The 13,568-nt window shown below is 32.4% G+C and overlaps 1 protein-coding gene across 1 annotated transcript in view; it reads left to right on the top strand.

Moving 5' to 3' along the window:
- Nucleotides 1-1,808: 1,808 nt before the first annotated feature.
- Nucleotides 1,809-13,568, top strand: part of LOC142355409 (uncharacterized) — a 50,285-nt gene continuing 38,525 nt past the window's right edge. The window contains exon 1 of the mRNA XM_075407598.1: nt 1,809-2,357. Coding sequence (XP_075263713.1) covers nt 2,324-2,357 — 34 coding nt within the window. The 5' untranslated portion in view covers nt 1,809-2,323. The remainder of the gene's footprint in view (nt 2,358-13,568) is intronic.

The raw sequence follows: 13,568 nt of genomic DNA, 5'->3' as shown, positions 1-13,568 counted from the left end.
TTCCTGTTATTTTTTTGCATTTTTGGTGGTTTGCGCAACGCAACCAAACAGATTTCTTGCGGTAAATTCCAGACAAATTTCAAGTCTTTTAATCTAGCAAGACCAATAGTTGTTGCTAATTCAGACCGAAGTGACCTCTGATGAGACCGAACCCAGATCGTGGTCCAGACTATTGTGCTCTAGAACCGCTGTCCAGACCCTGTAATTTCGGTCTGGGAACACACGGTTGTGCGTTCAAATGGGTCTGACCATAGCTCGATTAGGGCCTGGGTGAACCTATTTGCCTAAAAATTAGTTGTATATCTTCAATATCAAATAATTTTTTAACCAGATATCTAATTTAAAATACTATATTTAATCGTCAGTAGCATTTTTAAGGGTTATATTTGAGTGGCTTATTCGTGACAACTTTCGAGCGTTATAGTTTTTCGAGCGTTTTACTCAATATGTTTCAAATATATTTCCACTTTCAGTTGATAATTTTAATTTTCAGTACTGTAACAACCAGTCGGTGTACCCATCCGGTTAATCCTATTATTTACTCCATCCATCTGTAATCCACTTTCAAGAGGTTTTTTAAAATTCGGAAAACAAAAGAATTTTCTGAATTGACCTTAGTAATTAAGTCCAATCAAGGCTATTTATCCATTACTTACGATTGATTTACAAGTATAATCGCACAATTTTTTTTCTGTTCTTCGAAAAGGTCTGAAAAGACGTGTTTTACCTAATTGCAATGCAAGACTTAAAAGCTCATATAAAAGTATTCAGCTTTGTTTTGACGAGTAAGATCTGATGTACCTTTACATAAGGTATGAAATATTATCTAAAAAGATTTGCTTTTCTGTTTCTGTTATGGAGTCGCTGCATTTTCATTTGAAACTTAATAAGAGGCACATTTAATCGTTGTTTTTTTGTTGAGCTGGTGTTTGCAAGATGCACATTAGCATCATTTCAAATTCCTGACTTCCTTTTAACTACTATACCGTTTGGCACAATTTCCTGTTATATGGAGCAGTGATAATATTAAGAGACTTCGCCAATAGACGCCGTCTGAGCCACACATGCGACTCAATAGCTAATATATCACTCCAGTTCCTACATTTATTGCTACAACTTCCCACTAATCACACTGTTGTTTATCAACAAAACTCTAACTAAACCCCTTAGGGTTCTATAACATGGTAGGGTTTGTGAAACCTGTTCAGATTTTAAGTCAAATAAGTTTATAGTAGCGTGACTAGTGCCTCATGAAAGTTTCAGACATGCGAAGTTGTAAGGTTAACTTAAAGTGATATTATTATTATTGTTTTGATTTATTTCGTATTCATTCAACTGCTAGTCGGTCTCTTCAGAAGCGTTGACTCGGACAGAAATATTTTTTCCAGATTATTGAAAGGAATTTGTCCAGTGAGCCTAACAGAAACTGATTTTAAAAATTATTACAAATTATGGCATAGCTGAACAAAAGACAAAAAGTCAACTTTTAAAGTAATAAAATGGCCGTGGAAAAAGAATTTTTTTAGAGGGTTTTAATAATTTTGAAGTGAATATGCGCTTAAATTGACTTGCCAATCGTACATGTATAGGCGAGCTCAAAATAGTTTCCTTTAGTTTTATAAATTCGCGAATACCATGCTAAAGAAGCTAAACAAATTTTGTACATTTTACTAGTATACAGTTTAAGTTTGATCCGGTCAGTTGCAGTATTTGAAACATGGTCAAGTCTGGCATTAGTTAGAAATTTGGAAACGGAAATTAGGGGAATTCAGGTCCCAAGTGGGCTACATTTGTAAAACTGTTCCTGCTTTGGGCATAGCAAAAGTTGCCCGTGGTTATTACAGTTTCAAACTTAAGCCTCGACTCAGTTCCATTCCTGTTTATCTGTCCCTGTGACTATAATTTCACATACAATCCAGCCACTTTTCCATTTAAAACGTTGGCTTGAATGTTTTGAACACTTTTATAGTAAACAGTATTGTTGAACTGGTTTAGTTAGTTAACTTTTTATATTACCAAATTATAACTTATAACTTGCAAATTTATAACAGAGAGGAAAGTTGTTATAACAAAGTGCGTTGTGTGATGTATAGATAAGAATTGAGTTTATGAAATAAGGAAGTTTTATTTTGTTCATTCCGCCGCCCATTTGCAACACTTAATCCCATTCTGAGTGATTGAACCCAAACAAAATACAAAACTTCGACTTTCCCTCATATTGATTGACTTCCGTTATTAACTCGTGCCTTTCTTCAAGTTTAGAAGGAACATTTTGTTGCTACATTAAGTCAAAGTTGAAATTGGAATTTAAACCAAGTCCGAAATGGCGGACGACAATTGCAACTGTGGCGGTTCAGGTATGTGTAAATGTACCTTTTTATTATTCATTCTCTGTTTGTGAACAAACAGTCAAGCCCGCTTGTTCCAACATTAACTAAAGTTTTCAGTTAAACCTAAAGTCTTCAGTTAAACCTAAAGTCACAAAAGGATTAGAGCTCATTATTTATTTACAGCTTTAAGGTTTAAATAAGCACAAAAAATTAAAATTTTTCCACCAACCAAATTTATTGTTGACTTTTTCATCGTATGGCGTCGTGTAATTCTTGTTGGTGTATGGGTATTATATATGACGCAAAGTAAGACTAATTTTTAATATGCCTGAATTAGTGCGGCTTGTTATCTACGCGGGTTTCCTTGGGTTTGCCCAAAATTCTGCCATTGTAAATCCCCGCAGATTAATAATTCCCCGGGCTTTTCCAAATTGCTTTGAATAAACGGGGCGCTTCATATTATGTACCCAGACAACAAATATCCAATCATTTAATATATTCCTTATTTTGCTAAATTTCTTCATTGAATTTGCAAATTAATCTGATTAGAGTTCAAAGAATCATAAAAGCGTCTCTGTTACAAAAACTTTTGTGAAAATTTTCCCCATACATAAAACTGTAATAAATTTCTTCATTTTGAGTTAACTTTTGTGCCGGGATAGCTTTTGTACAATCATTTGTTTTCCAACATGTTAATATAGTCGCGCATACAGTTACTATTAATGTTTTAGTCTGAAAGGTTTGGTTGTGATCTTCGCGACTATTAGTTAGCCTTTAACAGCCAATAGGTTTACACCATTGTTAAACTTAGTTTTGATCATACATGTTATATATCAACACAAAATTTTAAAAACTTCCGAAAAATTTAATCAATTTTTTTAAGCTGCTGTAATATTTGGTTTTGAACTTTCCGTTCATTCTCCGTTTGTTTTTTTTATAGTTTACTAACTCGAGCAAAACTTGAGCTGGGAATAGCCAAAATAAGGAGATATTTGTAACGGATAACTGACCATTTTTGCAACAGCATGTTATGGATTTGTAAAGTTGAGTATTTTATTGGAATAGAAAAAGAAGTAGAAACTGTAATGAATATTAATTTTGTGTTTGCTTTGGCACAATTCAATTGTTTTCAAAGTGTGACGTAAACTTTTTGGCGACATGCCGCAACTTTGTCAATTTTTAAGGAATAGCTTTGTAGTTAGAGCACCAAGAGACGATAATAGTACCAAAAAGTCTGAGCTAAGCCGAATGCTCGTATAGCCAAATAAATTGGAGCCATAATTTGACCTAGCAAACTTTTTGCTCGGCTTCATTCGATTACACTGGCGTTCTTATTTGATATTACTGTAACTAAAACGTTCCGGGTGAAATATTATCAAGATTCTTGGAAACACGAATAAATACTGGAGTTTTAAGAGAAATTAACCTCATATATCCGCTTAAACTAAAGCAAAAGTTGTTGTTCTTTCGAAGGATTAAGTACTTTGTATTTCGGCCAAGTAGTGGCCGGCTGTGAGAACAATATTGAAATAGAAATCAATCTTGAGAGATATTGTGAAACTGTTTTTTTAAGTTTCTTTTCCTCAAAGAAACTGTATTATTAGGTCAGCATCAATAATTTTCAAATTATTATCTACGCTTCATGAAATGTTAGAACAGTTTATTTACATACTACTGTATAGAAATTAAGCATAGTCCAATCATTTCAATTTATATGTTTTCATTAAGTTTGCAGATATTACCTTATCATTTTCGCAAAATAAATTATGACCATTTTTTAAAATATAGTAGTGTTCTAATATCGGATATAATATTAATCTTGTACTATTAGCAATCGCTGATCCCTGGGGAACCAAATTATTGAAAATTTTGATCTCAACAACTATCACTGCTTTTACTATAAACTTTTTATAGTATAAGAACGTTTTTGGCTTGTCAGCTTCGTATGATGAAAAAAATATGCTGGCAACGAACAAGTAAACTGCTCGCATCAAAACTTTAAACGGAAAATGTTGAGAGTTAACACTTGGAAATTCACACTACGATTAAAAATTAGAAAATTGCGGACAAAGATTCTTTAACACAATTTGTTCACTCAAAAGGCCTAATCAACGGTTCAGTGAAAAATCCAAATAGAACAAATGATATTGAAAAACTAGTTGAAATAAATTCTATTTTTTAATAGTTACAAAAATTAATTGTTAGTTGTAAAAATTATTAGTTGTAAAACTAATTAAAATTGGAAAACCTACAAAAGCATTTTTTTTATTTTTGCATACGTATTTGGACAGTGTGTTTTGTATAAAGCATGAAAAGACAACGTTCCAATCTTTGCATCTTTTTTTACAATCGACTTTTGTCACATCTTGACATGATCACCAATAACAGTTCAATTGTTTGTATTTTGTTGGGTGGGAAACTACAGTCTTCGAGGTGTCCTAAGAAGGTCTAGTCGAATTCTTTTCAAGTTTTAGTGTCATGCAATTTAAATTGCTTCGAAAATAACTATGGCTTTGTTCAGGAAACAAAAAAACCTACATATCATTCTGCAAAGTTTGTTGCGTCATTTAAACAACGGTGATATGAATATCACTACTTTTTTAAGAGCGTTTGAGCTTCAGCTAAATTTTTTAGTGTAGCGTCGTTGAATCAAAATATACCGTCACATTTTCTTCTAAGCGCATTATTTCAACATCACCAAAAAATAATACTGCTGGTTATCTGTAAAAACGTTTTATGTAATATGTATCTAAAAATGTATTTGCTCAAATCAGTTGACCTGGTTTTATTATCGTCCTAAAGAAAAATTCTTTCAAAGCATCAAAATTTATTTTAGAAAAGAAAAACTGTTTACTGATTGTTATTAGAACTTAAACCTACATATACTGGATTGGTTCCTTTGCGGTGTCAACAAAGAATTGTTTTAAGTTATTATCAGAGTTCCGAAAACAAGAAAGTAGGCTGCTGCATATGTTGTATGGTCAGAAAAATTTGTTTGAGGTAAGAGAATTTATGGAAATATTTGTATAGCATGCTTTATTATGTTTTATTTAGTAAGTGTCGATAATCTGGATAAGTTTTAGAAAATGAGGGCAAATTAGGAAAACCTGATCTAGGAATGTATATGTAATGGAAAAATTTCGTTTAAATAATTTGTTTAAGTTTTTTTTAAGAAGAATTTCTTATTTTACTAAAAAGATATGTGAGTTAATTAATATACGCATGTTTAACAAATCTTGTTGATAAATGTTACTTGCAAGAATTTGTTACGGACCTCAGATAAGCGTCATTTTTAGCAAGAGATTTTAATGAGCATAACCAAAATAAAACTTTGGGTTTTTAATAATAAACTTTGACCAGTCTTTTGCTGAGAGCTTTTGATAGCAGTGCACAGTGACCTAAGTAAATATTGCTAGTTCAAATTTTTTGTAGCTGAATCTGGCTTCCATTTAATTCTTATTTTTTTCAAAAAAAACATCAAGTTAATTGTTATTTTGAATAGAGCTGAACACAGTTTTGCAAGCAATTCATTTTTCAACAATAATACTAATAAATAAATAATATAGTTTTCCAGAGGATTGTAATAAGAACAAATGTTTATCATTTGATTATTCGTTTTAGCGAGGTACCGAACGGATGCTAGGAAGGTGTCCCGTTTTTTCACCCCTATTTATTTAACCCCCTATCATTTAACCCCGATTTATTCACCCCTGTATCATTTAACCCCTCTATCTTTTAACCCCACTATCATTTAACCCCGATTTTAATCCCTATAAAATAAGGATTATTAAATTAGCAATATAATCATTTGGCCATGCCTCGCGGGCCATGGCCATGCCTCAGCGGCCCGTGGGACTTGATATGAAACTATCACAACCGAACGTGGGATTAATTTATCTACTTAATTATGACAAAATATGCCTTTAATGTCGACTCCTAATCGGCGGGATGAAATGATAGAGGGGTTAAATGATAGAGGGGTTAAATGATAGAGGGGTTAAAAGATACAGGGTTAAAATATGCGGGGTTAAATGAATCGGGGTGAAAAGAAGTAGAACCTGCTAGGAAGCATTTTGCCTGTTTGAGCACCGTTTCAGAGCTGTTCAATTTCAATCACTATACTTCTATACGTGCTTGATGTAATTTTTGAGCAAGCTTTTCACATAAAAACGAGCAACCAAAATTATCCCAAGAAAATACGAAGCTACATGTATCTCGATAGTTTTCTTTTTGTTTTTCGAGATTATTTCTGACAATTTTTAGGGATTATAGGGTAACAAAATTTAACCCTAAATTGGTCCTCGTGGCTAAAGTGTTGAATCGCTTCTCAAAATTTGTTGTCATTGATTATCAAACATAAACGAAATTTAGTTCAGCAATTGATAGTTACGTCTCGTTGGAGACACTTTAATCCATTACATGTTATTACAAGAGTGTTTAATATTTGTGTTGAATTAATAATTTTGAGCGCATAGTGGTAGAATATAACTTTATGCCAGAAAGAGGAAAACAAATATCTTTTGTTGTTACTTTTTGTGGCTCTCGTTAGATACCATTCTTTTTCATGGTTAAGGAAAGACTCAAAAGACGCACTTTGCAAATCTGAAAGCGTAGAATTCAAGCCATTTTCATTGAGCATTCTTTGAAGCATAAAAGAACTTTTGTATATTCTATTTGGCGTCTAGAATTTTGAAGGCTGGGTGAAAATATATTTTTTTGTTATAAAGCATTTTGATTCACTTTTACGGACATAGCAAGTCGTCTGTATTTACGCTGCAAAAATTGAAAACTGAAGAGCCTAAAATATTTTGCCTCAAATAAGTTTGTGTGGACGTCTTTTTTTTAATGTTTCCATAATTTCAGTTTCAGTTTCGATAACTGCAGTTTTCAGAGAAAGTTAATTTCACTTGTGACCTATATTCTATTCTAGTGAACAGAAACGTTACACTTTCAGCAGTTAATTCTTATTTTCACTTCTGATTTATCATCCATTAAAACTTATCTATCCAGCTACGAATAGTCTTTGGTCCCTAAAGAGTTCTTGTCAGAGAGTCAAGCGTGTGTGTTATTGGTGTGGTCACGTGACTGGATAGTCTATTGATGGGTGGAAATGTCGCCAAGCCCAATGTACAGACAATGATAGACGGTTAATTCATCTAATTGTTTTATTACTATAAAAAAGCACACAGTTTTTAATTGCACCTGCATCGAACAGCACTGCGCATGTTCGAAGTTTTTCCTGGCTGATTAGCCAATTTCTTTTCGAAATATGTAACCTCGTATTAGATCTTCAAATATATCAGTCAAGATTTTTCGAATTAACTTTTTTTTGAAAAGAGTTTTTGAATGGTTTCTATGTACTTCTTTGTAAGAGCGATACGTTAGAAGTCCGCATAATTTATAATGTGTCTTAAAAACTTCATGCTATGCAAGATTTGACCGCAGGAAATTTGCTCAGTGAGGGCTAAATAATGCTAACATGAGCTACCACAAATATTAAAGCAGTGCACAAAAAGTAACAATAAGTTACAAAGTTACAAGAGTTGCCTACCATAATCATGTCAAAATAAAGACCCTTTAGCGTTCTCTCAGTTTAGAACTATCAAAATTAGTAAAGCTATTTACTTCGGTTTCAGCACGACTTCGCAGCTCAAAATCAACGTTATTCAATATAATATAGTAACTATTTATCGATTGTTGACAAAAGTCTTACTGAATTTTTTATGTAATTTGAATGTTATTTCGTATGACACTTAACATTTGTCGTTCCCTCCGTTATGTTGCACATAAGCATTTCCGCCATGTTTTCCTCATAGTATAAGTTATGCCTGATGATTGCCGAAATTATCAACTGTTTGAAATGCGCTCTTAAGTATAAATTATAGCGCGGTCAACGTAGGAAAGATTGGGTATACATACTTGACGATTTTGTCGGGCTTTTTTGCGACCAACAATTTTAGATAAGAGTTGTACGCGTGTGTGGAACCGAGCAACACTAGGCTAATATAGTTCAAATCTGCCTAAATTTATCCCTTTTCTGGGGATACGAGATCTAATTGTCGAAATGAACGGATAGTTTCAATCTCACAAAACGCAAAAGTTATTTAAATTTGCATTCTTGGACATTGGCCACGTAGTGATGATGATCTTTTTTCACTGATTCCTGTTTTTTTTTCATCTGATTCTCTTATTCTCCTGAGTATTTTAATATTATTATTATTCTGGTTTACATTTTAATTTTCAAATTTAGGCATTTCAGTTTATCCGCTTTTCGGCTGCGAACTGTTTACGTTCAAAATCAACTGTTTACGTAAATTCAAAAAATGATTTGTTGCGCAAACACGTTTTCCCTTATTTGGCGTTTTTTAAAATTGATCAATTGCTCATCAAAAAATTTAACTGACTTTAGAATTTAGTTTAAAATAATTGTTGATATCACCAACGTAATAACTGAGCTAAGTTGTCACAAAACAATATTTTCAGAAATACCTCATTCTAGTTTCATTCTGTTTTCATTTTCGGTAAAAATGGTCGAACATCATGCCTGATTGCTAGCCATTCTTGATGCTAGTCACTAAGATAGGTTGTTATAAGTTTTCACAAAAACGGACCATTATAATTTTCCAAACAATAGACAACAGTGAATTCTATCAAGTTTACTTATCTCTTAGTGATACAAGGACATTTCTTGCTGAATTTCTATTTAAGTTTTTGAACTGATCCCCAAACAGTAAGCTTGTTTCGATTATATTTAAATTTTTGTTTTTTGTTAAATGTTTTTATTTAAATCTTTTATTACCCCCTAAAAATTATTCTCTTGCAAGCAAAATTTTACGGTTCACCAATTTTTCCAATTTACTTCTATGATAATAAGGTAATGTTTGAAAAGTTAAAACCTAAGTGGAAGTAATGTTCGATTTAGATACCACTGAAAGGAAAACAAGTCTGAACATCATTTTTGAGTGCTCAAGCTGGAAAACAAAAAAAAAACCCAGCGGCCTTTGAGAACTTAGGTCAAGAAATATTTTATGTCATTCATATCGGGCACATTTTTAATCGAATAATGATTGTTTTATTATCACTGTGATATCTGTAAAACTTAATTTGGTTTGTATATAATACAACAAAGAACTTCGCCTTGTCTTTAATTTTTTTCTCGATTCAGTTAAAAGATCTTGAAGCTGTTGTATAGGCAATTTTTGCCCCCCGAGTGCCACATTATTTCCTTTGGACAAAGCAGAGCCAATAGTGTGCTGCAGAAAACTATTGGAAAAGTAGAGTTTAACAAGGCGGCTCGTTAATGTGCGTTTTCACTTGATGTTCCGACCCGAGGTCATCTACATTTTTGACCTAATTGTTAACCAAATGAAGAGATAATCAAAAATATTTGTTTGAATTAAAACAAATTTACACACCCAAACTAGTAGTTGAATTGCATAATGCCCTGCCTCATTAAAACGCTCACGAGATTTGCGACTAAAAAGACTACGAGGAAAAAAAACAAACAACAAAATCAGCAAACTCAAAAATTTCACGTCAAACTCAATATCTAAATTTAGAAGCACCTTGTAAAAACGTCAAAATGCAATCAAATACAACTTTAGCTACAGAAATTTACACTTTCCTAACTACACAGCAGATGGTATTTTTCCTTAAAGGGACTAGGCAACAGGTCGACAAAAAGAAATAATGAGGCAAAATTCAAAAATCAATAAACATTTTTAAAAACGTTTCATAGCTTCATACGTCTCAAAAACCTTTAGCCTTTAACAAAATAATCCTTGATAAAGCTACGATTAGGTTAATTCTTGAAAAAATTACGAAACCGTTAGGACCTGTATTTGTTTAGATTAAGCCATAAAAACGAACTAAATTTTGCAGAAAATTTTGTAAGAAAAACGAACAAGTTGCGAAAATCATTAGCTTTATCTGAATATTGTTTATCTTATTTCAATTATTATTTATACTAATTCAGCTACAACTTTTTTGAATGATTAAATAAGTCCTTTCGGTTCTTATTTGAAAATCTTTGGGATCTGTTATTACGCGAATATGCTAAAAAACAGAAAAAGAGACACAAATTTTGACCACCCATGAAACTTTTATGAAAACGCATATCGTCCACAAAACGAAACATCATTTACGAAACAATATCAATAGATACGTTAATTTCTGAATTGAATGGAGTTGATTGGGACCTCTCAGTGATGAGAATAAGTTAAAAGTTGACGAAAAGATCAAGAAAAACTGAAAAATTTTTAAAAACTTTGGAAGCGAATTTTATCATCAACTTTAAGGCTATTCGCTATAAAATGACTGCATTGAGTAGCTTCATTCATTCAATCCTCAATTAGAAGCTAATGAAAGCTCTCATTTTTTTTACGACTACGACGTTTCAGTAAGAACTTTCTATCTTCAATTTTTTAAAACAAAAATGGGACGCCTCGATGGGAAGACTACGACGTTTCTCGTTCTTAAGTCATCAATAAGACATCACAACAAGTCTAATGGTTATAAAAACATCAACAAATGCAGGCAAAAACCAAAATTTCAATAGAAAAGTGCGCGAACAAATTGTCGAAGACATTTAAACCATAATCTTCTCTGAAAATTTTCTCTATGATCTATTGAACGTTTTCTTCTAAGTAAATGACAACTATCAGTATAATGATAACGTTAAAAGATTTCAAAAGGAACCAAAATAGTCAAAAAAAATATTCAAAAACCAAAAAAAAATTCGTGGCATCGAAGTAATAAAACCAATAGTTAGAATTCAAAACCGCTATCCAGATTAATTTTCGTTGCAATAGAAAGAAAGAGGTCCTGTCATCAGTGGAAAAGGCATACAGTTCAAAAACAAAGGTTTAAGATCGGTTAATGTTAGCTGTCGACTAAAAGCAATAGATAGTTTCACTGAATGCTCCTTGGGGAGCCTAATGCGCTTTTAGCCAACTAGTCTATGCTATAGGACTTCAAAAATTTAGTAAAATCTCAACAAGAAAATCAAAATTCCTCAAAAAATTACAAAAAGTCAGAGTAGAAGCCAAAAGAAAACATGTGCCATTCCTCGAAAACAACATTTTTGTTCACTGTGCTTCATTTGACTGTAAATGAGGTTCTTCATTAACGAAATCTTGATATGGAAAGTGACTATTCTATGAGTGACTGCAAAAAAAAAAATTTGGAAAAGTTTTCTGAAAAATCAGCTCTAAATGAGAACTCGTGTCTTATTTGCTATAGTAATTTTACCCATGAGACCAAAACTAGCTTTTTTTGCCTTGTCAGAAATGACAAATTGTTTCATTTAGTTGCGTGAAATGTAATCTTGGATTGATATTTTTATAAAAAAGATTTTAATTTTAAGGAAAATCAAGCTAACAGTGAAAAAAATTATGCCAAATGTCCTGTGTTCACTCAAAAATTTAAACCTCGATAACTCTTAGGAAAAAAACGAAATTCAAAAATCCTAACTTTTCAATTCCTAACTCTACGCTTGACGAGCTTATTACTGATACCAATCACATTTCTCTACGATAAATATCTCGATCTGCCAAAATTCTCTCAACAAAAAAAACCATTTGAGTATATAGTTCCTCCACCCAAGTGGGGTTGGAACAATAAATATTTGGAATTCCTTGAAACGGATATTTTGGAGGATACAAAGCTTGATCATTCTGAGATTTTTCAAAAACTTAGTTTTAGATCGGAAATCTCAAAGCGGTTCTGAATACCTGTTCAACAAGGAGGCTCGGTAATGTGAGTTTGCACAATAAGTTCCGACTCCGCTCATCTACTTTTTTCTTTTAATTGTCTACCAAATGAGGAAGAGATAAAAAAATGAAGATATCAACATATCAACATAACAAACTGCTAAAAGAATAAAACAATCTACTCTAGAGGAACTATGGGACCTGTAGCTACCATAATAAGACTACCAGAAAGGACGGCAATAAAAATAAAATAGTTGCAAATATTAATACAATCAAAACTCTTTGTCGATTTAATGAAAACCACTATGACCAAATCAAAAGGGCATCAGATAAAGTTTATACTAAGAAGATTAACCGGCACTTTTTGGAGCAAAATATTTGTTCTTTTCTCAATGCGACTTGGCAACAATTCGACTAGAAAAGAGCAAAAGCGGCAAACGTTTATTGAAACATCGCTTTTTTAGAAATTTATTAAATTCGAACTGATTAGAAAAATTACGCATCAAAAGAAATCATTGAGAGAGTCTTTTATACCTCAACAGAGAGTGACTGAGGCTTTTCATTATCAAGAATATCTCATACGACTACAAAAAGATCGACAAACACAATCAACATTTGCACGACAAATTATGCACGAAAACGATGTCCCCCAATCAATTAAATATTAAATATTAAATGAAACATCATTTACGAAACAATATCAATAGATACGTTAATTTCTGAATTGCATGGAGTTGATTGGGAGCTCTCAGTGATGAGAATAAGTTAAAAGTTGACGAAAAGATCAAGAAAAACTGAAAATTTTTTAAAAACTTTGGAAGCGAATTTTATCATCAACTTTAAGGCTATTCGCTATAAAATGACTGCATTGAGTAGCTTCATTCATTCAATCCTCAATTAGAAGCTAATGAAAGCTCTCATTTTTTTACGACTACGACGTTTCAGTAAGAACTTTCTATCTTCAATTTTTTAAAACAAAAATGGGACGCCTCGATGGGAAGACTACGACGTTTCTCGTTCTTAAGTCATCAATAAGACATCACAACAAGTCTAATGGTTATAAAAACATCAACAAATGCAGGCAAAAACCAAAATTTCAATAGAAAAGTGCGCGAACAAATTGTCGAAGACATTTAAACCATAATCTTCTCTGAAAATTTTCTCTATGATCTATTGAACGTTTTCTTCTAAGTAAATGACAACTATCAGCATAATGATAACGTTAAAAGATTTCAAAAGGAACCAAAATAGTCATAAAAAATTTTCAAAAACCAAAAAAAAAAATTCGTGGCATCGAAGTAATAAAACCAATAGTTAGAAGACAAAACCGCTATCCAGATTAATTTTCATTGCAATAGAAAGAAAGAGGTCCTGTCATCAGTGGAAAAGGCATACAGTTCAAAAACAAAGGTTTAAGATCGGTTAATGTTAGTTGTCGACTAAAAGCAATAGATAGTTTCACTGAATGCTCCTTGGGGAGCCTAATGCGCTTTTAGCCAACTCGTCTATGCTATAGGACTTCGAAAAT

The sequence above is a fragment of the Convolutriloba macropyga genome, unplaced genomic scaffold (assembly GCF_964194025.1).
Source record: "Convolutriloba macropyga unplaced genomic scaffold, txConMacr16.3 SCAFFOLD_1240, whole genome shotgun sequence".
NCBI classification, from domain to species: Eukaryota; Metazoa; Xenacoelomorpha; order Acoela; family Convolutidae; genus Convolutriloba; species Convolutriloba macropyga.
The sequence above is the reverse complement of the archived record's forward strand: the minus strand, read 5'-3'. Positions and strand labels throughout refer to the sequence as shown.